Source organism: Taudactylus pleione, unplaced genomic scaffold (assembly GCF_031769625.1).
Source record: "Taudactylus pleione unplaced genomic scaffold, aTauple2 ptg000198l, whole genome shotgun sequence".
In the NCBI taxonomy this organism is placed as follows: Eukaryota; Metazoa; Chordata; class Amphibia; order Anura; family Myobatrachidae; genus Taudactylus; species Taudactylus pleione.
In genome coordinates, this window is record NW_028284600.1 from 13,989,160 (window position 1) to 14,011,335 (window position 22,176).

The 22,176-nt window shown below is 44.8% G+C and overlaps 1 protein-coding gene across 2 annotated transcripts in view; it reads right to left on the minus strand.

The window, feature by feature from the left end:
- EXOC6 (exocyst complex component 6) overlaps nt 1-21,727 on the minus strand; it is a 311,843-nt gene extending 290,116 nt beyond the window's left edge. For both annotated transcript variants that reach the window (XM_088476992.1, XM_088476990.1), the window contains exon 1: nt 21,448-21,727. In XM_088476992.1, coding sequence (XP_088333118.1) covers nt 21,448-21,545 — 98 coding nt within the window. In that variant the 5' untranslated portion in view covers nt 21,546-21,727. The remainder of the gene's footprint in view (nt 1-21,447) is intronic.
- Between the last annotated feature and the right edge of the window lie 449 nt (nt 21,728-22,176).

Here is a 22,176-nt window from a genome sequence, read left to right on the forward strand (position 1 = left end):
TTAAATTATTCTGTTTAATGTGTGCCCCATAAAGCCATTTTTTTGTCTTTGATTTGCTTTCTTGCAAAGAATAAGGAAAATAAGTTTAGATACTTACATATTGGGAGCACCACCAAGGGCTGTACTATATATGTACCTTACAGCTATTATGTTGGGATTTATCTGATACTAAGGGGCCGTATTCAATTAGTTTCACGTACACGATAAAGTTTCGCCTGCATCGCGTATTTTAGCCGTGTAAACTTATCGTGCTCATACCCGCGATTCGCCTATTCAATTACAAAAGATGTGAAAATGGAGACACGCAAAGTCAGAACAGGCGAAAAGTGGTGTCAGAATCGGGGAAATCAGCCTGAACCCCCCAAAAAGATGCGGAAACATTGGGGATCAATGTAGTAGTGCCCGATTATCCATAATGAAACTGTTTGAGGTACTTAAGTTGGTACAATTGCCTCTGATTAGCGTATTTGCACTAGTGGTGAAGAATGGCATAAAGCAGTATTTTTGGGAGAAAATAAGTAGTCCTGGCAAATTTGGGGTACGTGAAAATGGGTACTAGCATATTTAAAAGTCGCTAAAGTGAAGTTATACAAAACGTAAAAAACGCACATTAAGCAAACTCCTCTCCCTCTATGCCCCACCAGCCCTCAGTTTAAAAAATGAAGACCGAGAGGAGATGGAGAACAAGCGGAGTAAAAGGGAGAGAAGAACACACAATAATTAAAACATACCACATACGGAACAAACCGAACAGGCAGGCTAAGAACGCAGAGGTGGGCGTCCAGTGTCCCCTGTGGAATCAGAGAAAAGGATTTACCGGTAGGTAACTAAATACCATTTTCTCTTTCATTAACTAGGGGACACTGGAGGTTGCTTACGCTGGGGACGTCCCAAAGTTTTCCCCACGGGTGGGAGCGCTCTGCAGAACCTGTATAACAAGACGGCCAAAACGTAATGCTGAAGCAGCAAACGTGTCAAATCTGAAAAAAAGATTTTCAAAAGTGTAAACAGAAGACCAAGTGGTCGCACTGCACAATTGTGACGTGGAGGCTCCCCTACCGACCGCCCACGACGCACCCACAGAACGTGTGGAATGAGCCGAAAAGGACGAAGGAGGCCGACGTCCAGCACTAATATAAGCCTGATGAATAGTCAGCTTATCCAACGTGCCAACGTCTGCTTAGAGTTGCCCAACACCTCCGAACAGCATCATAGGACAAAAAGCGACTGACTTACGGAGGGACGCTGTCCTGGCAACATAAATGTGGAGAGCACTAACCACCTCCAAGGTAGAAGAATCACCCAAGTCCTCCACCAACGACAGAACCACAATAGGCTGGTTGATATGGAAACTGACACCCTGGGAAGGAAGGCGGTTACCGTCCAGAGTTCTGCCCTATCAGCATGAAACACAAGGTAAGGTGGCTTAAAGAACAGAGCACCCAAGTCCGTAATTCTACGAGCCGAAGCTAGAGCCAGAAGGATGACCGTCTTCCAGGACAAGTACTTAAGATCAACCGCATCCAGAGGTTCGAACAAGGGCGACTGAAGAAACAGAAGCACTAAGTTCAAATCCCAAGGAGCTACCGGAGGTACAAAAGGAGGCTGCACACACAATACCCCCTGAAGAACCGTTTGCACCTCAGGAATGAGGGCCAATTTGCGTTGAAAGAAAATGGAAAGGGCAAAGACCTGCACCTTTAAAGTTGGGGTGGACGAAAAGACCCTGCTGAAGAAGATCCGGCCGCAGAGGAAGTAGCCACGTGTCGTCTACCAATAGGGACCGAAGGTTCGAGAACCAACTTCTCAGAGGCCAGCTTGGAGCCACTAGAATGAAAGAGGCAGACTCGTGTTGTATTCTCTTGAGTAGACTAGCAAGAAAAGGAATCGGAGGAAAAAGGTAAACAAAGTCGTAGATCCATGGAACTGTCAGAGCGTCGACTGCCTCTGCCTGCGGATCCCGAGTTCTTGACACGTATACTGGGAGCTGATGATATAATCGTGACTCCATGAGGTCCACCTGAGGACACCCCCCGCGATGAATCAGTGCATAGAACACGTCTGGATGAAGCTTCCATTCCCTGGGATGGATGTCCTGGCGACTTAGGTAATCTACTTCCCAGTTGTCCACACCCGGGATGAATACCACTGACAGGATTACTGACTGATTTTCGGCCCACGGGAGAATCTGAGTTACTTCTCGCATGGCCATGTGACTTTGAGTTCTGCCCTGTCGGTTGATTTAAGCGACGGTCGTCGCGTTGTCAGACTGAATTCTTACCGGACGAGGCTTTAGAAACTCTGTTGTTTCTATAAGAGAATTGTAAATCGCTCTTAGTTCCAACACATTTATGGGCCACTTCTGTTCCAGAGGGGAACGTCTACCCTGAAAGTGATACTTGAGGACTACTGCTCTCCATCCTCGAAGGCTGGCATCCGTTATTACAATAGTCCAATTCCACCCTCCGAATCTTCAGCCCGCCAAAAGATTGTTGGATTGTGTCCACCAGAGGAGAGCCCCTCTGGTAACCGGGTTCAGACGGATCTGTCGATGCAGAAGCAGATGAGATCCTGAGACTTGTGACAGGAGGTCCGGTTGAAACACTCTGGAGTGGAACCATCCGAACTGTAGTGCCTGGAAAGCAGCTACCATTTTTTTCCAAGAGACGCAGAAAAAGAAGTAGGGACACCTTCTTCGGTCTGAGGACCAACTGAACTAACAACCGGATATCCTGAATTTTGTCTATCAGAAGAAAAAACCCTCTGATGCCGTATCCAAGATCATGCCCAGAAACAGGAGCTTCTGGGATGGATAGGGATGTGATTTCTTGAAGTTGATTATCCAACAGTGTTGGATTAAAATGTGATATGTCAGTAAGGCATGGTCTGAGAGAAGGGTTACCGATGAAGCCTTGAGTAATAGGTCGTCCAAATAAGGGAATATGTTCACTCCCAATGACCGAAGGAGAGCAATCCTGACTCATGAGTTTGTAAAAATGCGGGGAGCCGAGGATAACCTGAACGGTAATGCTCGAGATAGGTAGTGATTCTGCAGTATAGCAAACTGCAGGAAGGCTTGATGCGGTTCCCAAATGACAACATGGAGATAGGCATCCTTGAAATCCAGGGATAAAAGGAATTCCCCTGGTCTCACCCCTTACGGACTGCAGAGATTCCATTTCTGGAACAATACATCCTCAGATACAGGTTTAAGGACTTGAGGTTTAAAATGGGTCTGACCGAACCAACCGGTTTGTGCACCACAACAGGTTAGAGTAAAAACCCCATACCTCGTTGATGCTCCGGAACCGGAACTAGCCCAGATGATACTATTAGAGACTGGATAGCCTCTTGTAGAACCCTGGCCTTGTCTGTAGGTAGTGAAGAACCGAGGTGGATGGGGGAATCTGAAGTCTATTCAGTACCCCAGGGAAATTAGTCTGCGAATCCACTGTTTGAAATTTCTGCAAGCGGACTCCCACTGCAGGAGACCCCAGCTGGGGCGGAAGACCGTCATGCCACCTGTTTTTCAGCTGGTTAAGGCTCCTGCAACAGTGTGTGGGCGACCTCTACCTCTACCGCCTCTAGCTTGCGTGGGAGCACCTCTGGCTCAACCATGAAACGAAGGTGTAAGCTCTTCTGGGAGCCGGTGCAGTAGGTGGGAGGAAAGAAGACTTACCCCACGAGGCCTGGGATACCCAATTCCGGACCAAAAACCATGTCACCAGTGAATGGTAAACCCTCCACCGCACACTTGGACTCTGCGTCTGCTTGCCAAACGCACAACCAGAGAGGTCTGCAGCCCGAAATAGCATACGCAGATATATGGAAATACCTGAGTCCTGTAATCAACTGGTCAGCACAGCAAACCACAGCCTTGTTAACCCAGGCAGTAACAAGGGCAGGTCTAATTGAGCCCCCCGCTACTTCTTAGTGTTGTCTCCCACTTACTATTCGAAGGGTCCTTTAACACTGTAATTCCCGGGACTGGAAGTGCTGTGCTGTTTTCTTAGGGAGACAGACGCATCTACAGGAGGAGGTGTTTCCAACTGCTCCATCATGGATGATGCAAAAGGATGGCTTGACGGAAACAGACGTGGAATTTGGAACCGCTGTGAAAACGGAAAAACAGCCGAACTCTTAGGTTGTTCGTGAAATAATTCACACTCCTGGGATGCAGGAAACATATCCTCAGGTAAATTAAGGACATTTCTGACCGCCAAAATTAGAAATTCCACCCCGGCAGAGGCGGACTCTAACTCTTGAGCGGTACCGCCCCCTTTCGGTATCCTCCGTGGCAATGAATTCTTCTTCCGACTCTTCTGCCTGGAGTGCAGTCGTTAGAGTACGCTCTTGTGTTATCGTTGATAAGAAGTGGAGGGTGCAGACACCGCTGTACCCATAACCTGTACCAGGGTGTTTGGTTAACCCAGCCACCCAGGGAGGCTGAGCCTCAGCTAACACTGACGTTAAGTCTGACATAATTCCTACCATGTCAGCGGCCCATGGAGGAGCCAATGAGTTAGTAATAGCCATATGAGGATCCATTGTTATACAAGCATCACATAACGTGGACCCAGTAGCATGCGGCTTGGTCTGTTTGTTGTTACACTTGGAACAGACAAACAGCTTTTGAGAAGCCTTGGTTCTGCTGGACATGGAACACACAGCCCAGCTTAAACAGAAAAGACACAGAAAAGACAAAGAAGGCTGATTTGGGAGACAGAGGAGGAGGTACCACAGATCAGATTCCCCTGCACTTACACCCCAGTTACTTACAGCCTCTTTACCAGGGATGTAGTCAGGTGATGTTAATGTCCTGCAGCACAGGGATGGCAGCAGAGGAATCCAGCCTTCTGTCTCTACACTGCAAACTTCTTCAGTGTAAATCACCTACAGACCTTTGCACAGGATCCTGTAGTGGAAGCAGGAGCCATGACAGCTGCACATTACCTCTATGAGGGAGAGGTGCAGGTTGAGTGAAAAACTGCATATACGCTGTTCATAACAGCTCTCTGCCGTGCCTTTAGAGAGAGCCCGCGCTATATAGGCTCCGCCCACTGCTTCAAGTCCCCAGGGCTTAAAAATGGCTGCTGGGTCCGTTAAACGGAGGAGCCAACACTTTTACATTGCCCCCTGCTCCTGCAGCAAAGCTCTCGGCAGGGGGGGGGGGCTAGAGCGGCCGCGGAAGGTGCGTGTGGGAGCAGCAACAATGTTTGCTGTCTCCCACATTTAACACTGCCGGCATACAGAGCCCCGCTGCCGCAGTGAAGATCCCGGCGGGCGGGGAACACGTGTGAGCCCCGCTATGCTGCAGCCGCTAACGTGCGGTTACCAGTGGGGGCTGACTAGTTATCAGTGCTTTAGCGCTAAGTATCTGGGCAGTAGGAGAGTACAAGATGGGTAGCAGAGGGGGGGTGAGGGGAGCAGCGGGGAATGCGCAGCCACATACTCACTGCGTTCCCCGGAGGGCTCTCTCAGGTTCAGCACTCTCTTCTTTCCTTGTTAGAGATGTGCTGTGGCGATAAGGAGCTGTCAGTGCTTTTAGTATAAGCACTGTGCACTCCTTCCTGCTTCTAACAAGTCAGGGCGCCGGGTACCCGGACCCCACCTTTAGAGAGGTGGCGAAGGATACCCATCAAGTGTAAAAGATGTAAAGAAAATAAAAAATAAATCTAAATTAAAAATAAACATAAATGTCTTGCTGGAGCACAGCAGATTGTGACCAGCTCCAAAGGGCACATTTTCTAAACTGAGGGCTGGTGGGGCATAGAGGGGGAGGAGCTTCACACTTCTAAATTATTTAAAGTGCCAGCTCCAGCTATCCACGCCTCTATACCCAGCGTAAGCAACCTCCAGTGTCCCCTAGTGGATGAAAGAGAAAAATCTTTTTCGCCTATTACATTGCATTGCGTTTCCGCGTGCGCGAAAAGCGGATGGAATTGAATACGGAGATAAGTTTCCGCCTGGCGAAAAGTCGCAATCGGCGATACTTTTTTGCGGATCTCGGCTTTTCGCTTCTAATTGAATACAGGCCTTAATTGTAAACTGATCTTGTGCGGACTCGACTTTTGTATATGTATAAAACAAAATAACTGCATTATCCAGTAGAAGCTGGACGATGCCGATGAAAAACGAGAGCTGAGCATCTCTCCATGATCCCTACATATCCCTACAGGATCAGCAATGTGAATCAGGATACACATGAAGCAAGATTTTACTGTATCTGCAGTAGTTCATATGTATGAAGATTCTTGCAGTTTCTATTATTCAGCAGGATGTGAACAAATGACAGTACAGTATAGCAATGTAAGCATATGTATTAAATGAGCCTGATTCTACAAGGCTGTCTCGTTTATTGGAAAGACGATGAAGTAGTGACACAAGGTTACAATGATATATGCATTCTTAAAAAAAATAAGTTCCATTCAGGTCCAATTTATATGGGACCGAGGGACTCGCTTCCTGTCCACCACTGTTAACCCTGAAGAGACAAGGCAGCAGAGGGACAAGGCAGTGGACTATCGGCCACCCCCATTGCATCACATCACCGTTTCAGTTGCCCATTGTAATTAGACTTGAAAGTTACAGCAAGGTACTACTGGCGCTGGGACTATTTAATCTAATTCCATTTTCTTGCCCATTTTACCTTAGATTCAAAGCTAAAATAGATGGGGGAAAAAAACATGAATGCAAAAAAAATAAAAATTGTAGCACACAGAGGACCTCATTCAGTTTCGGTCGAAGCGGCCGCACGGTCGTACGCCACCGATGTTCGCTAAACTGTGCATGCGTAAAGTTCGCAATGCGCGTGCGTAAACTAGCCGCTACGATCAGAAATTTCTCTCTCCTTGAACACAGCCAGGTCGGTAGTGTGAGTGACAGATTGAGGCGTTTGTGGGTGGTAACAGGGGAAGGTGCTTGAAAACGGGGGAGTGGAGATCCGAACGCAGGCGTGCCTAATTATGCGAACGGCGTTTTATGGGAGTGCATACGGTTTATGGGAGTGCATAATTAACAAAGTAGTGTCATGACACACGTGACATGGGAGGTTTTGACACTGACATCGTAGAGTTTAAGAGAGGGTATCGTCAACCTTAAGCTCTACGACCAGTTCCGATGGTTCCCTATGGTCTCGATTAATCCTTATATGCCCGGAGATGACGTGTAATGCGTACGAGAAGGGGGCGTATTTTTTGTCTTCCGGCCGCTTCCTCCCCTTGCTCGGCCAGCTGCCGATCCGATCTTAGGGACACAACATGCGAGTGCATCATTTGCATATCCGGACCCTTTTCCTGTACGACCGAGCGGCCGCAACGACCGACTCTGAATGAGGTCCAGAGTAACAAGTGTTTTTGTGGTATTTTATGTCCATTAAAATAGTACTGAAAAAAAGCATAAAAAAAAAAAAAGTATATGACTCTCCCTTATGATGCAGCAAACCGGTGGTAAAAATGACAGCATTTTTTGTCTATCATATTATGAGGTAAATATTTTACTGGATAGATTTTTTTTATATTTAATATTTTAGGAATATACACAAATAAAAGGTTTTGGTCGTTTCTTTTGTTCTTTATTCCCACAAAACAGGTGCAATTGTACTTTAAACTTTTGCCTTACTTATGTTTGTGCAGTGTTAGCCATCCATGACGCTTGGAAACCCTGAGCAGATGGCACTGGGCACGGAGGCCTGTGCATGAGGTCGCATATAGTATATGATCTCTGGGAGTGATGTGTAACTGGGCTTGTTAATTAGTTCCTAACTTTCAAGGTTGAACTGATCAGTACAATCTTAATGCTGCCCTTCAGAATGGAGTGTAACTGTAGGGTAGACGTTTAACTGTAGTAACTTTCATTTTCCTTGAAATTTAGAAAATCTGTGGTTACTTAGAAGTTGCTTCATGCACACTGCCACTTGTTATACCTGTCCATTCCACATACTAGGCCTGATTCTGATTCACATGTAGGTCAGAAGGCAGCAACATCTAGCAATTTTTCTCATATTCTCATGTGTCACAGGTTGCTGACGCATCTTTGCGAACGTACGCAAGATTCAAAGTGTAAAAGGGATATTTCTGATGGCTTCAGGGCAGCAACATGCAAGGTAACTGTTTTGTGGGTGTGTCATGGACGCGTAGACACAGTTACTCACTATTTGTGCGCATGCAATCTGGGAGCCTAATTCAGAAGGATTTATTGCACCTAGCATGGGGCAGTTCTAAGCACCGATGATAATGACAACAGCTGCTCTCATATACAGAAAACAAGTGGAGCAGTGTAATGTTCACTCTAGGTCCACCGGACCTAGAGTTAGCGCGCCCAAAAGTGGGGGGTGGCCTTTTCGTCACTCTTGGGGGCGTGCCCGGGACTTACGGACATGCCGGGCAGTCCCCAAGCGCTGCAGTCACTGCATGTGCCCGGCATCCATTCACCTGCGGTGACCGCTGCTCTGCCGTTTTCCCCACCTGCGGGACACTGCGGCCCGCGGATGGAGGACAGAACCCGCAGGCTGCTTCAGCGGGGCGCCACGCTGGAGGGCAGGGTGTTTTCAGCCCTTCAGAAATAGGGCAGGGGGTGGCGCCCCACTGAAACAGCCTAGCGGGAACACTACAGTGCATACACGGGTATGCACTAGGGCGTAAGTATCAGTGACGTGCGGTGAGGTCAATGGCTGGGGAGGCACACATGCTGGGAGCCTGTCTCACCCTCTACTAACTGTAACTCTCCCCTCACTACACTAAGCTTCAGTGTCATTAATTCTCCTACCTGCATCACTGTGTTCTCTTGCTTCTGCTGACTGAGCGCCAATCTCTAAACACTGCAGTGCACTTCCTGGTTACATGATACATCCAAGGTGTCCATCAGTGCTCAAGGAACGCCTCCCCCATACTCAGAGGCATGCCTCTATTAACTCTTTCTGTGCAGCTTACTGCCTGTGATGTGGCTGAGCTGTTGCTGCCTGATTTCTCGTCTCCCTGCAGTCCCAGGAAGCTCTACGAAGCTGTTGAGTATTAACTATAAAAATGATTACAATAAACAAAGACGATGTTTCTAAGTTATAAATATCTTCTTTGTATTATTCTAATCATTTTTATATAAAATCTCAGGAGTATGACAGGGGAGGCCCTGCCTACCCTGATTGCATGTCCCTGGTATAGCCGCATTAGCATTCTTTTTGCAATCCATTCTCTTGTGTGCCTCTCAAAATAAGACCCACTATGTAACTGCTATGTTTAAAACAACATCCTGTTTTTGTTCAATTTTATTTTTGTCTTATTAATTGGTGTAGGTCATAATGGATCCAAAGTAGGTCATAATAGATCTTGGGGAGGCTATAAATATATTTTAATTTTAAAAGCACTTTTTTTTTTATTTTTAGCTGGAGCTGACATATCTGTCCTATCTGACGGGTGAGGGTTTTTTTTATGCTGAGAGCTACTGTATGCCAGATCTCCTTAGATCCAGCAGCTCTCCAGAGGGAATCACGTGCTTACCGGAGGTTCCCATGTGCAGTTGTGCTGCATTTCCTATGTACTGCACACTTATGACAGCCTCATAACACTGCAGCTACCATTTGTATGGTGCCGCGATGCCATGGCGTATAGGGGTAAGCCCACTAATATATATATATATATATATATATATATATATATATATATATATATATATATATATGGAAGAGAAGGGGTACCTTTGGTGCGCTAGAACTTTGAGTATTAATTGAACAGAAGAAATTTCCACCACTTAGGGGGATTTATTGCAATATTAGCTGTTGGTCAAACACAACCCTCTAGTTAGTCTTCAAATCACCATAAGTTTATGTTTTGGATATTGTTCATAAAATAAAAGCCCTATGGTAGCCCATAATTCTTATACCTGAATATTTTATTCTTGGTATATTAACAGAGGTAAAAATATAAACAATTTACAATACAAATAAATACATAAATCGCATAAAACAACTTTTAGTTAACCTGCCCCAGTACAGAAGGATTGATGTTGTTATCTGCCACCTACACCTTTACAGGTGTGAGCTCTTAGGTGGACTTCTTATGTGGTAGGTGCAGGTTTTTCAAAGCGATGACCCTTTAATTAATTAATATTCTACTTTTCTATAAACTTTTGAAAGCCATTTTTTGGGCCTTTCCCAATTAAGGGACAGAAAATAAGCTTATATTATTGAGGGGTATTCAGACCCAACCACTACAATATAAGGGTTATAAGAACCATCTGGTATATACTGAATTTATCATGAATTTTATTCTTATGTTTTTTGCGACATGTGACTGCAGTATATTGAAAATAAATAACAAATATTATAATGTAATATTAATTTTTCTGCATCTCCTATTAGGCTTTTAAAAGCCTTTCTAGGAATTTCTCCCTATCAAGGGACAGAAAATAAGCTTATACTACTGAGTGTTCTAACCAGTTCCATATCATCAAGTGTTTGTTCAGACCAGTTCCATTTTTGGTATGTACTTTTATTATGTGTCTGTCATCAGTAGCCATTGTTAAACCTCTGATTGGATAAACTTCTGCTATTTGAACCTTCTCTTCTGTCTTCATGCTGTATAAATATTAATCAAAATTGATTACAAATACATAATTATGGATATATCTGTTATACACTGTAAATATGCAATTGTATTTATCACCATATGTTTTATTTTTTTGAAGTGTTTACCCCTGAAGTCCCGTAGGTGGACGAAACGTAGGGTCATCGCTTTGAAAAACCTGCACCTACCACATAAGAAGTCCACCTAAGAGCTCACACCTGTAAAGGTGTAGGTGGCAGATAACAACATCTATCCTTCTGTACTGAGGCAGGTTTACTAAAAGTTGTTTTATGCGATTTATGTATTTATTTGTATTGTAAATTGTTTATATTTTTACCTCTGTTGATATAGCAAGAATAAAATATTAAAAACAAACTTATGGTGATTTGAAGACTAACTAGAGGGTTGTGTTTGACCAACAGCTAATATTGCAATAAATCCCCCTAAGTGGTGGAAATTTCTTCTGTTCAATTAATACTCAAAGTTCTAGCGCACCAAAGATACCCCTTCTCTTCCATTTCTATTTTTAGCTCCTCTACTAGCAGAGGTCCACCTAATTGGTGCAGCTGAACCATTGTACGTACGATATAAGGGTTAATTTTGTATATATATATGTATATATATATATATATATATATATATATACACAGTCAGGTGCATAAATATTTGGACATTGACAGAATTTTCATATTTTGGCCTCTATTCACCACCACAATGGCTTTGAAATGAAACAAACAAGATGTGCTTTAACTGCAGACTTTCAGATTTAATTTGAGGGTAATTACATCCAAATCATGTGAACGGTGTAGGAATTACAACGGTTTCTATATGTGCCTCCCACTTTTTAAGGGGCCAAAAGTATTGGGACTATCAACTCAAAAGCTATTTCATGGACAGGTGTGGGCTATTCCCTCGTTATTTCATTATCAATTAAGCAGGTAAAAGGTCTGGAGTTGATTCTAGGTGTGACATTTGCATTTAGAATCAGTTGCTGTGGACTCTCAATATGAGATCCAAAGAGCTGTCACTATCAGTGAAGCAAGCCATCATTAGGCTGAAAAATCAAAACAAACACATCAGAGAGATAGAAAAAACATTAGGTGTGGCCAAATCAACTGTTTGGAACATTCTTAAAAAGAAAGAACGCACCGGAGAGCTCAGCAACACCAAAAGACCCGGAAGACCATGGAAAACAACTGTGGTGGATGACAGAAGAATTATTTCCCTGGTGAAGAAAAACCCCTTCACAACAGTTGGCCAAATCAAGAACACTCTCCAGGAGGTAGGTGTATATGTGTCAAAGTCAACAGTCAAGGGAAGACTTCACAAGAGTGAATATAGAGGGTTCACCACAAGATGTAAACTATTGGTGAGCCTCAGAAACAGGAAGACCAGATTAGAGTTTGCCAAACAACATCTAAAAAAGTCATTACAGTTCTGGAACAACATCCTATGGACAGATGAGACAAAGATCAACTTGTACCAGAGTGATGGGAAGAGAAGAGTATGGAGAAGGAAAGGAACTGCTCATGATCCAAAACATACCACCTCATCAGTGAAGCATGGTGGTGGTAGTGTCATGGCGTTGGCATGTATGGCTGCCAATGGAACTGGTTCCCTTGTATTTATTGATGATGTGACTGCTGACAAAAGCAGCAGAATTAATTCTGAAGTGTTTCGGGCAATATTATATGCTCATATTCAGTCAAATGCTTCAGAACTCATTGGACGGCGCTTCACAGTGCAGATGGACAATGACCCGAAGCATACTGCAAAAGCAACCAAAGAGTTTTTTAAGGCTAAAAAGTGGAATGTTATGCAATGGCCAAGTCAATCCCCTGATCTGAATCCGAGTGAGCATGCATTTCACTTGATGAAGACAAAACTGAAGGGGAAATGCCCCAAGAACAAGTAGGAACTGAAGACAGTTGCAGTAGAGGCCTGGCAGAGCATCACCATGGATGAAACCCAGCGTCTGGTGATGTCTATGTGTTCCAGACTTCAGGCTGTAATTGCCTGCAAAGGATTTGCAACAAAGTATTAAAAAGTGAAAGTTAGATTTAGGATTGTTTAGTTTGTCCCATTACTTTTGGCCCCTTAAAAAGTGGGAGGCACACATAGAAACCGTTGTAATGCCTACACCGTACACCTGATTTGGATGTAATTACCCTCAAATTAAATCTGAAAGTCTGCAGTTAAAGCACATCTTGTTTGTTTAATTTCAAAGCCATTGTGGTGGTGAATAGAGGACAAAATATGAAAATTCTGTCAATGTCCCAATATTTATGCACCTGACTGTATATATATATATATTTATTTTTTTTTGATATTGTAGATGTACCCAGCGCCAACAGCAGAAAAAATTACCACCTTATAACCCTTCTGGGTTTATAATGACTCTCAGTGTATTGCACTCCTCTATTAAAGGTGTCAGCTCTTAACAACAAAAGTCTGGTGGTGGCTAGCCACCATAAATTAAAATAAAGATAGTGTACACAAAGGTTGAAATGTGAGCGACAAAAGTGCTTAGTACACTCTATTAACTATTTAAATAATTCAGTAAATCTGTGAAAAATGCTTAGTAATTCATATGTAGTGTTTTAAAACAAAGTGCAGAAATAAACACATAAAGTGCCAAGTGAATAATTTAACCTCAATAAATAATATATGCAAGTGAATAAATACGTGTTTAAAATAATAGGAATATATCTAAATATTAAAAAAATTATTTAATTCATAAATATGACACCTACAATCATGAAAAGTACATAAAACATAGCAATAAATGATATACATAGGATAAAAAGGAGGAATAAACTGAAAAAAGCTTATCTTTTAGATAAAAAAGGAATTGAAGAGTTCATGGATGTATGATCATACATCCATGAACTCTTCAATTCCTTTTTTATCTAAAAGATAAGCTTTTTTAAAAACACTACATATGAATTACTAAGCATTTTTCACAGATTTACTGAATTATTTAAATAGTTAATAGAGTGTACTAAGCACTTTTGTCGCTCACATTTCAACCTTTGTGTACACTATATATATATATATATATATATATATATATACACGTATGCACACTTTCACAGGATAAGATTTGAATGTCTAGATCTCATAGCTTTCATGGAACACTGGTGAGGTCATTATCAGGCAAGGGGCCCAATATCTCAGTGTATGAAGGCTGAAAACTACCATATAATGCTATTCTAGAAACTGAAAGGATCATCACCGGTTATGGCCGCTGACAGCCTGTGTGCGCCATCTCCCAACCCCACAAATAGGCCGTAATTAAGTCAGAAGTACACCAGACTACTGGCCCAAATGTGTGTGGCCAAACTGAGCTATAATCCTATCACCAGACCCCAAGATCAAGCTGGAAGGGCACAAATGTGCCCAGTCTCAGGGTTCCCTTCTTTTACCAAGGTCCAGAGCACTACAAGCGCCATACACAGCCCCAGTAATACTAAGTATATGTAGGCAGAAGGGTACTTTGCAAAACAGATTCCATTGGCTGTAATAAGGAAGGGACTAAGGAAGATTAAATTACTGCCAGAACTACATTAAATGTGCAGCTGATTCTTACATGTAGCAACCCAAGAGTGACAAACATGTCCTTGTAATCTACAGACTAAGAGCAACAATATTTCCTATCTCATAATGTCATATTAAATTCCAGTATATGGAAAAATATTACACTAAGCAAAATACACAATGAAGTGTGTGTAATACTGAACTACGCCCAACAGTTGTGGTCACAATATAAAACACACAGTAGGCTAAGCTAGCTGGGACTAAAGACCTATACAGTACTGTAGCCTGAGGGTATATGGTATGTCACATGAGCACATCCTTATTGGGGACATAATTCTATATCCCCATACACTACAAATCGCAGAGCGTGTTTCCTGCAACCACAGTAACTGGGAATCCACAAAATACTTCACGGTGCATGTCCGGAAGCAGAAACACGGCGCCACGGTGATACAATACAATGAACAGAAGTGGATAATTATGCTGTTAGGCATGGTGTCTCAGTATTCGCCACTCTATGTAAGCTGTCCTGCTCTGAAGCTATGTAGAATCACAGTCCTCATATTGTATGACCCAGAGAAATGTGTCCTCCCCCTGGTCGTACAGCATTTATAGTATAATTAAGTAAAAATGAGGGTAATATAAATACAGTAATGCATTTACATTTATAAATATTTATAGCTATGAAAGCACATATACACTGAGGCTTAATACCATGTCTTCCGGGATGCAGTCAGTAAGCCGACGGTCAAAATGCCGACTGCCGGCTTCCCGACTGTCAAATCTTGCCAGGGGTCTAATGATAGGCGTCGAAATCCCAACGCCCGGCATAGCGAACGACAGCCGCAGGGGGGGAGGGTTAAGTTAGGGGCTCCCGGGGGGGACTTAGGGTTAGGCACCCCCCGGGAGGGTTAGAGTTAGGCTAGGGGAAGGGGAGGTTAGGGTTAGGCATCCCCCCGGGAGACTTAGGTTTAGGCTGCAAGGACGGGGGGGTTAGAGTAGGTACCCCTAAGGGAGGGTTAGGGCTAGGGGGGGGGGTAGGGTTAGTTTTACTTGCCTTAATCCCGTCGGGATCTTCACTCCTGCCGGTCTTCAGGCATCAGGATTTGAACCGTCCGGCGGTCATTCATACGGATTCCTGTCTTTCACTGTGGAACAGTCTAACGACAAATGTGAATAGTGTCCCCTGATACAGCGCTGCAGTGCCCGTACAGCTGTTTCTATAGTAACAGAACTTTGCTGAAACTTTTTACAACACTTAAATAAATAAAACAGATCCTGTAAAATGATGCTGGGTTGTACCGAAATATGTTAAGATGAGCAAGAATTTGTTGGAGGATAAAAGCAAGATAACATTTTTTTTTATAATACTGCGCACAAGTTGTGGTTTCGTGCAGCTCACACCCTACCTGGTTTGGCACCTGCCTTGATGTCAGCAAAGAGTGATCTCATTAATACTGAGTTGACTAAGGACCTCATTCAGAGCCGCTAGCTATTTGCGGTCGTTCGTTCAAAAAAAAGGGGTGGCTATTCAAATGAACCGTTCGCTCATTGCAGTCTGTTCACGCCTCTAAGTCTGAACGAGCGAGCAAAACTTGCGGTTGTAATTTTGAAAAATACGCCCCCTGGCCGCTCGCACCATACGTCATGTCCGCTATTTATTAGATTAATCGAGTACATCGAACAGCGTATGTTCTGCTCGCTATTCTTGTGGTTGGTTTTTCCTACCACTATATTGCGAGCAGTTCTGACTATAAAACAACCAGGTGACGTGGTCAATGACGCTGCTGTTTTAATTATGTACACCCATAAAACGCCCGTTTTGACCTTTAAGCACGCCTGCGTTCTGATGTCCACTCCCCGTTTTCAAGCACCTCCCCCTGTTACCACCCACATATGCCTCCTCCTGTCACTCAAAATAGCAGGCATTCGCTATTTAGCGAACTAACGATTTTCGGCCGCACTGACAGGTTCGCGCATGCGTATTACAATCCGTACGCATGCGCAGATGTGCGCACATCGGTTTGAACGAACGAGCAGCCGCTTACGAGCGGCTCTGAATAAGGCCCTAAGTTTGTTTTAATTACTTCTAATCGTTCATAAATTGAAATTTTACTAACGATTGTTATGTGTCCCAAAGATCTTTTTCAAAAAAGTTGTTACTAGAAGACTTATAAGTTTAGATAGTAAAATATACTTTTTGTTTTCTTGTTTTAAAAGATTGAGAGTTTATTCCTTTTTTATTGTTTCATTTTGTTTTATTTTTATACTTTAAAAGGGACAAGAATTGATGTTATGACAGTCGGAATTACTGGCGTACTAAATTAGTATACATGAATGAATGAAGTATAGCATGAGGAAAGAGATAGCCCACTAGGTTCACATGTTGATTTTTTTCAGCTGGTTCACAGAAGGTTCATTTTCCTCCAACCCCTCTACCATATGTAATTATTACATTAATAATAGTATTCACCCAACTGTCAAGTAGTAACTTGTTACCACAATAAGAAAATGATTACTTCCTTAATGTACACTAGAAATAGGAATGAACATTTTAAATATTACATTGCAAAGTGTTGTTCTTGTTAATTAAACAAGGGCAGTTATGCATCACTCCAACACTTACTGCATAAAAATATGCTTTTGTTCACTATTATGACGGAACACATCCCAGCAGCCAAGCGTAAAGCTATGCACTTAGGGTTACCGTTATTCATGGGCACTATTTCACCAGCAAGAAGATAACCTGCAATATACAGATAATTTAGAGCACAGATTGGAAACCTTCCACTGTTGCATCTAAGATGTTCTGAGTGGCACCCGCGGAATCTGGGGGGGATGTATCAAACTTGGTGAGAGAAAGTACCAACCAATCAGGTCCTAACTGTCATTTTTAAACACAGGAGGAGATGTACTAAGCCTTGGCAAGAGATAAAGTGGAAAGAGGTAAAAAATCTGAAACTTTTTTTTAACTTGTAAAGTTGAACGCCTGGCACCCAGAGAAAAACATTTGCCCACCTCTAATCTAAAAGGTGTGTGTGGGTCCTCGTAGAAATGTGCAACACAAACACAATAAAAACTTCACTACAAAGCCCAGCGACACCTAATATATAACAATTTCCTCTCTGGGAAGAAAAATGGGGCCTGACTCAGAGCTGAACGCTCTGACCAGTGCGCTCGCTCTGAATCAGGGCCCTCCTCCATGAAAATGGAGCGGCCTCCTGGCCACTCGTATAGCTGTGGGTGACCACCAACAGCATATGCGAGCGGCCAAAAAGATGGTCGCGATGGTCTTGACCATCGCGACCATCAGACTTGCGACGGAGACCCTGCGGTAGGGTCTCCCTGCCACAAGCCCTGGAGTGATTTTGTCTCTATCAGAGCCAAAATCACTCCCACTGACATCACTAGTGATGTCAGTGGGGCCGGCTTCAGACGGTAGGCGTTCCCATGAGAACGCCTCCGTCTGGCAGGCACGCCCCCGGCACGCCCACCAAAGGGGGCGTGCTGTCAATCAACATCGACAGCACGCCCCCTTTGGTGCGACACCCGGAGCGATGGAAAGCCCGTCGCTCCCTGGGTCTCGCACATGCGCACGACTGAGCTCCCTCTGTCGTGCGCATGCACAGTGGGGAACATCGACCCGCTTGCGAGTGTACTGCCGCTCGCGAGCAGGTCTGAATGACCCCCATGGTTTGCAGCTGCCCACAGAGCAAAGAATGACCTCCGTATAATATACCCTCTATATACTGGCTGCCGCCCTAATCACATATCTTGTCTATCCGCATTCTGAAAGTGTACATACACAGCATTAGCATTTAAAGATGGGAACAGGCACATAAATTCTATTGTGAAAGTGTTTTTCAGTTGAGAGCGACTGAAAAGATCATAAACAGTGGCCAGGTGGGAACGAGGCCTTAAGGTGCGTACACAAGGAGCGATAAAACTAAACGATATCAACAATAACAATATCGTTCATGTCGTTATCGTTCATTTTTATGCACTTACCCGTTTGTCAACGACCAACGATGCGCGTTCCCGCATGGACGATAAAGATATCGTTCATCGTCCATGCGTGCAGGCCAACTCGGGCGATATCGTCAACTTTGCCTGTTCAGAGATGTGGCAGGATGACTTCACTGAAAGATATCTTTCAAGTCGTTGGTGGTACAGATCGTACTGGGGGCCTGATTCAGAGCCGCTCGCTAGCAAGCGGCAGCTCGTTGCAGCCGATGTTCGCTAATGTGTGCATGCGTGTAGTTCGCAGTGCACAAACTAGTAAGAGCGATCGGAATGTGGTCGCTCGCCCAGCCAAGACAGCCCAGTGGAATGAGTGACAGGAGATGCCGTTTGTGGGTGGTAACAGGGGCAGGGCAGTAGTAACGGGGGAGTGGAGTTGCGGACGCAAGCATGCCAGTGTGTTTCAACGCCGTTTCAGTGGCGTGCATAATTAACAGGCAGCGTCATAGTACACGTCACCTGGTTGATTTTTACACTGAAGTGCTTGCGGTAGGGTACAGTCAACCGCAAGCACTGCTGTCAGATCCGATGGAACCCGATGTACCGATGGTTGTATATACTTCCTGGAGATGACATACTTAAGTGGGCGGCTTTAAGACAGGCTGGTGGGCATCTGTAAGCACAAAGTAATCGCTCGCCTAGACATAGTGGGCATGCTTATGCCTTGCCGTGCGAGCAGCTGCCTTGACGTCACTTAGCTGAATTTCCATACGCTGGGAGCGAGATCTAGCTAGCGGGTCTAAATCAGGCCCTGTGTGTATACACCATTAGACAAGATAAGGACAAGGTCCGTAGGCTACTCCAATCACTTACAATTATCATTTCATGTGCAGAGTATCAGCCTAGCCATTAGGTGTATTACTGTTATGCAGTTTAGAAAAATCTAACTCTTGCAATAATGCAAAAGTATTACTATAAGTACTAGGGATTACACAAATCACCTATAGAATTGTGACTCTCTCTGGGTCATAAAGTAGACATTATTTAAATAGCATAATTTAAACTGCACACCTGTAACGCCCAGCAAATGTAAATATATGTTTAGTCTTATGTTGTTAGTCTGGATATTGACTCAAAATACAAGGAAACATTGGGCCCGATTCAGACCCGGTCGCAAGCGCTGAGCGCTTGCAACCGGGTCGATGGTGGCCCAGAGCGCATGCGCACGACGGAGCCGGCTCCGTCGTGCGCATGCGCGAGACCCAGATAGCGACGGGCAATCCGTCGCTCCGGGTCTCGCACCAAAAGGGGCGTGCTGTCGATGTTGAGTGACAGCACGCCCCCTTTGGTGGGCGGGCCGGGGGGTGGCTGCCCAGACGGAGCCGTTCCCATGAGAACGCCTACCGTCTGGGGGCGGCCCCACTGACATCACAAGTGATGTCAGTGGGAGAGCTTTCGGCTCTGTTAGAGCCGAAAGCTCTCTGGGGCTTGCGCCCACGAGACCCTACCACAAGGGTCTCGTCGCAAGCCCGATGGTTGCGATGGTCTTGACCATCGCGACCATCATCCTGGTCGCTCGCATTAGCTGTGGGTGGCAACCCACAGCAATGCGAGCGGCCAGGAGGCCTTAAAAAAAAAAGACGCCCTGATTCAGAGCGTCCGGCTCTGAATCAGGGCCATAGTGTTGTAAGTACAAATTCCCTTCTGCCAAATCTACTTACATCCCTTTCACACATAAGCCAAAAACCCGGGTGTTTGCACGTGAACGCACATGGACCCGCGTCTGGCAAATGTGTCAAATGTCCGACCCTGGTCAGTACCAGGGTTTTTCTTTGGACATGCAACCCAGGTCGACGACCTGGCTCAAGACTGAAAGGTGCGACCCAGGTCTTGATGACATGGGTCACACCTAAAATAAATTGATTAGCCGGGTGGCGCTTGGAACTGAATGCCGGAAGACCCACGTCTGGTGTAAAGGGCGATGACTCAGGAATAACTTGCGTCGTCACCATTGTGTGAAAGGGGTAGCCCGGCTTCAAACCGTACTCAATGTCTCGGATACAAGCCGGGATTTTATATCTAAAATGGGTATTACAGAAATAAAAATATAACAAAAAAGCTGACAACACCGCTTGTCTCCTGCTCACCCTAGAATTGTGGATTTTTCTACGCAGCCAGAACAAATGTCTGCTAGTCAGGGGAGTCCGCAAGTGCCGCATATGTGCGCGCTTACTCGTGCTGCGAGCGGACTCGCACCTAATTAAATCGACATCAAGGGGAAGCAAAACAGGCCCATTACAAATTAATTCTGATGCTTGGACTACTGTAGATCAAAATTCATTGTTATCATGACCCATAGCGTCTTTAGTAAGATATGTACTCCACAATATATATTTCTTATCAGAGATTTTATCACATACTAATCACATGAAGGAGATCAACACAACTATAAGACAGACAGACTGATATGAGATAGATAGATAGATAGATAGATAGATAGATAGATAGATAGATAGATAGATAGATAGATATGGGAGGTACTTGAAATCTGGGCTGTTGCGATGCCGGCGCTGGGATCGCGATACCAGTCAGAATCCCGGCGGTAAGTATTGGGGTTAAGGAGGGGGTTATTGTTAGGCACTAAGGGTTAGGCACTAGGGGGAGATTAGGCAATAGGGGGGTGGGTTAGGGTACTTACTGACAGGTGTCGGTATCTTAACCCTATAGGGATGCCGGCGTCGGGATTATGGCCGCCGGAAACCCAAACGCTGGTATCCCGTACCATAGATAGATAGATAGATAGATAGCTAGATAGATAAATAGAATACAATGGTCATATTGTCACATTTGAACACTGCCTTGTGTACTAAAGTATGCCAGGCCTGTTCTAGTCTGAGAATAATCACACTGCTAGAACATTACTATAATATTCTGTCACCAGCCTGACTCAAGTACAAGTATAGTTCTCTCATCATACAGTACCGACATGGAAGTGAAACTACTCTGGCTGGCATTGGGGAGCCCTGAGCCTGCATTGCACACAGTGCTGTACTCAGGTACAGAAGAGCAGCTACCCAGGGATGCAGGGCACTAGCAGTATTGGGAATAATATATGGAAATGTGGGATTGCCACCATTAAGTCTCTGTATTGGGAAGCTGCAAAACTAGAATAGAACATATAAAGAGTAAATAATACTAGCAATGACAAGGTGGTTAGGCAGCTGTCCCTGCCTAGAGCCCCGGGATGTGGGAGGGCTGCATAAAGGGGGTGTGCAGGACCCATGTCAGGCCGGGGTGGGAGGGGGGCAGAGAGACAAAGGAGGAAATCCGATCCCCCAACGAATCAAGGAGCCCTCATTCACCTGACGCCCCCCCCTGCCCGGCATCTTACCGCAGCGTGGGCCCCACGCAGGCCGTGTCCGTGCTCTCGATCTCCTGCAGAATCCTCTCGTGCTCGGTGACGGTCTCCAGGCTCTCGCTCTCCGCCATCTTGCAGGGATTAGGTGGCCCGGGCCGCCGCCGGTGACAGCAGGGCTGCTGCGGTTACTGGTGCTGGAGCCGGCGATGCGCTGAGCGGCCACTAGAGGGGGCTGGAGACGTTACAGCTGCCGCGCATAGTGAGTGAGGCGGGCCGGGCACGGACAGCATCAGGTACAGGGATGTGTCTGACACAGTAGTGCCATGTCTGGCATCAGGGTGCCTCATGCCTCGGCTTAGGGGTCTCCTACCACCATCCTATTGCATTACAATACTACCCAGCAGGCTGGAGACAGGTGATCTGAATAAAGTCATATAATTGCAAATAAGGCAACACAGATCTGAGGAGTGTACAGCATGCACTGGCATTTTACTTGTTCCCAGTTATTTATATAGCACACACATGGTCAGATCCAAATAGCAACAAGATTTTCTAGGGCTGAAACGAACATCTCGCGACAAATTTCCCATTATTGCGGCTCGCGATTCACGCGCCATCCATTTGAAAAAAAAACTTGCGTTGTCATTCTTGCGTAAATCAGCCTCTACCCTAAAAATAAATGGCAATAAATATTGGATAAAAGTATAGACGTCTATTAAGGGGAGCATCCACTACACAATTTTAGCAGGCGATTGACCGATA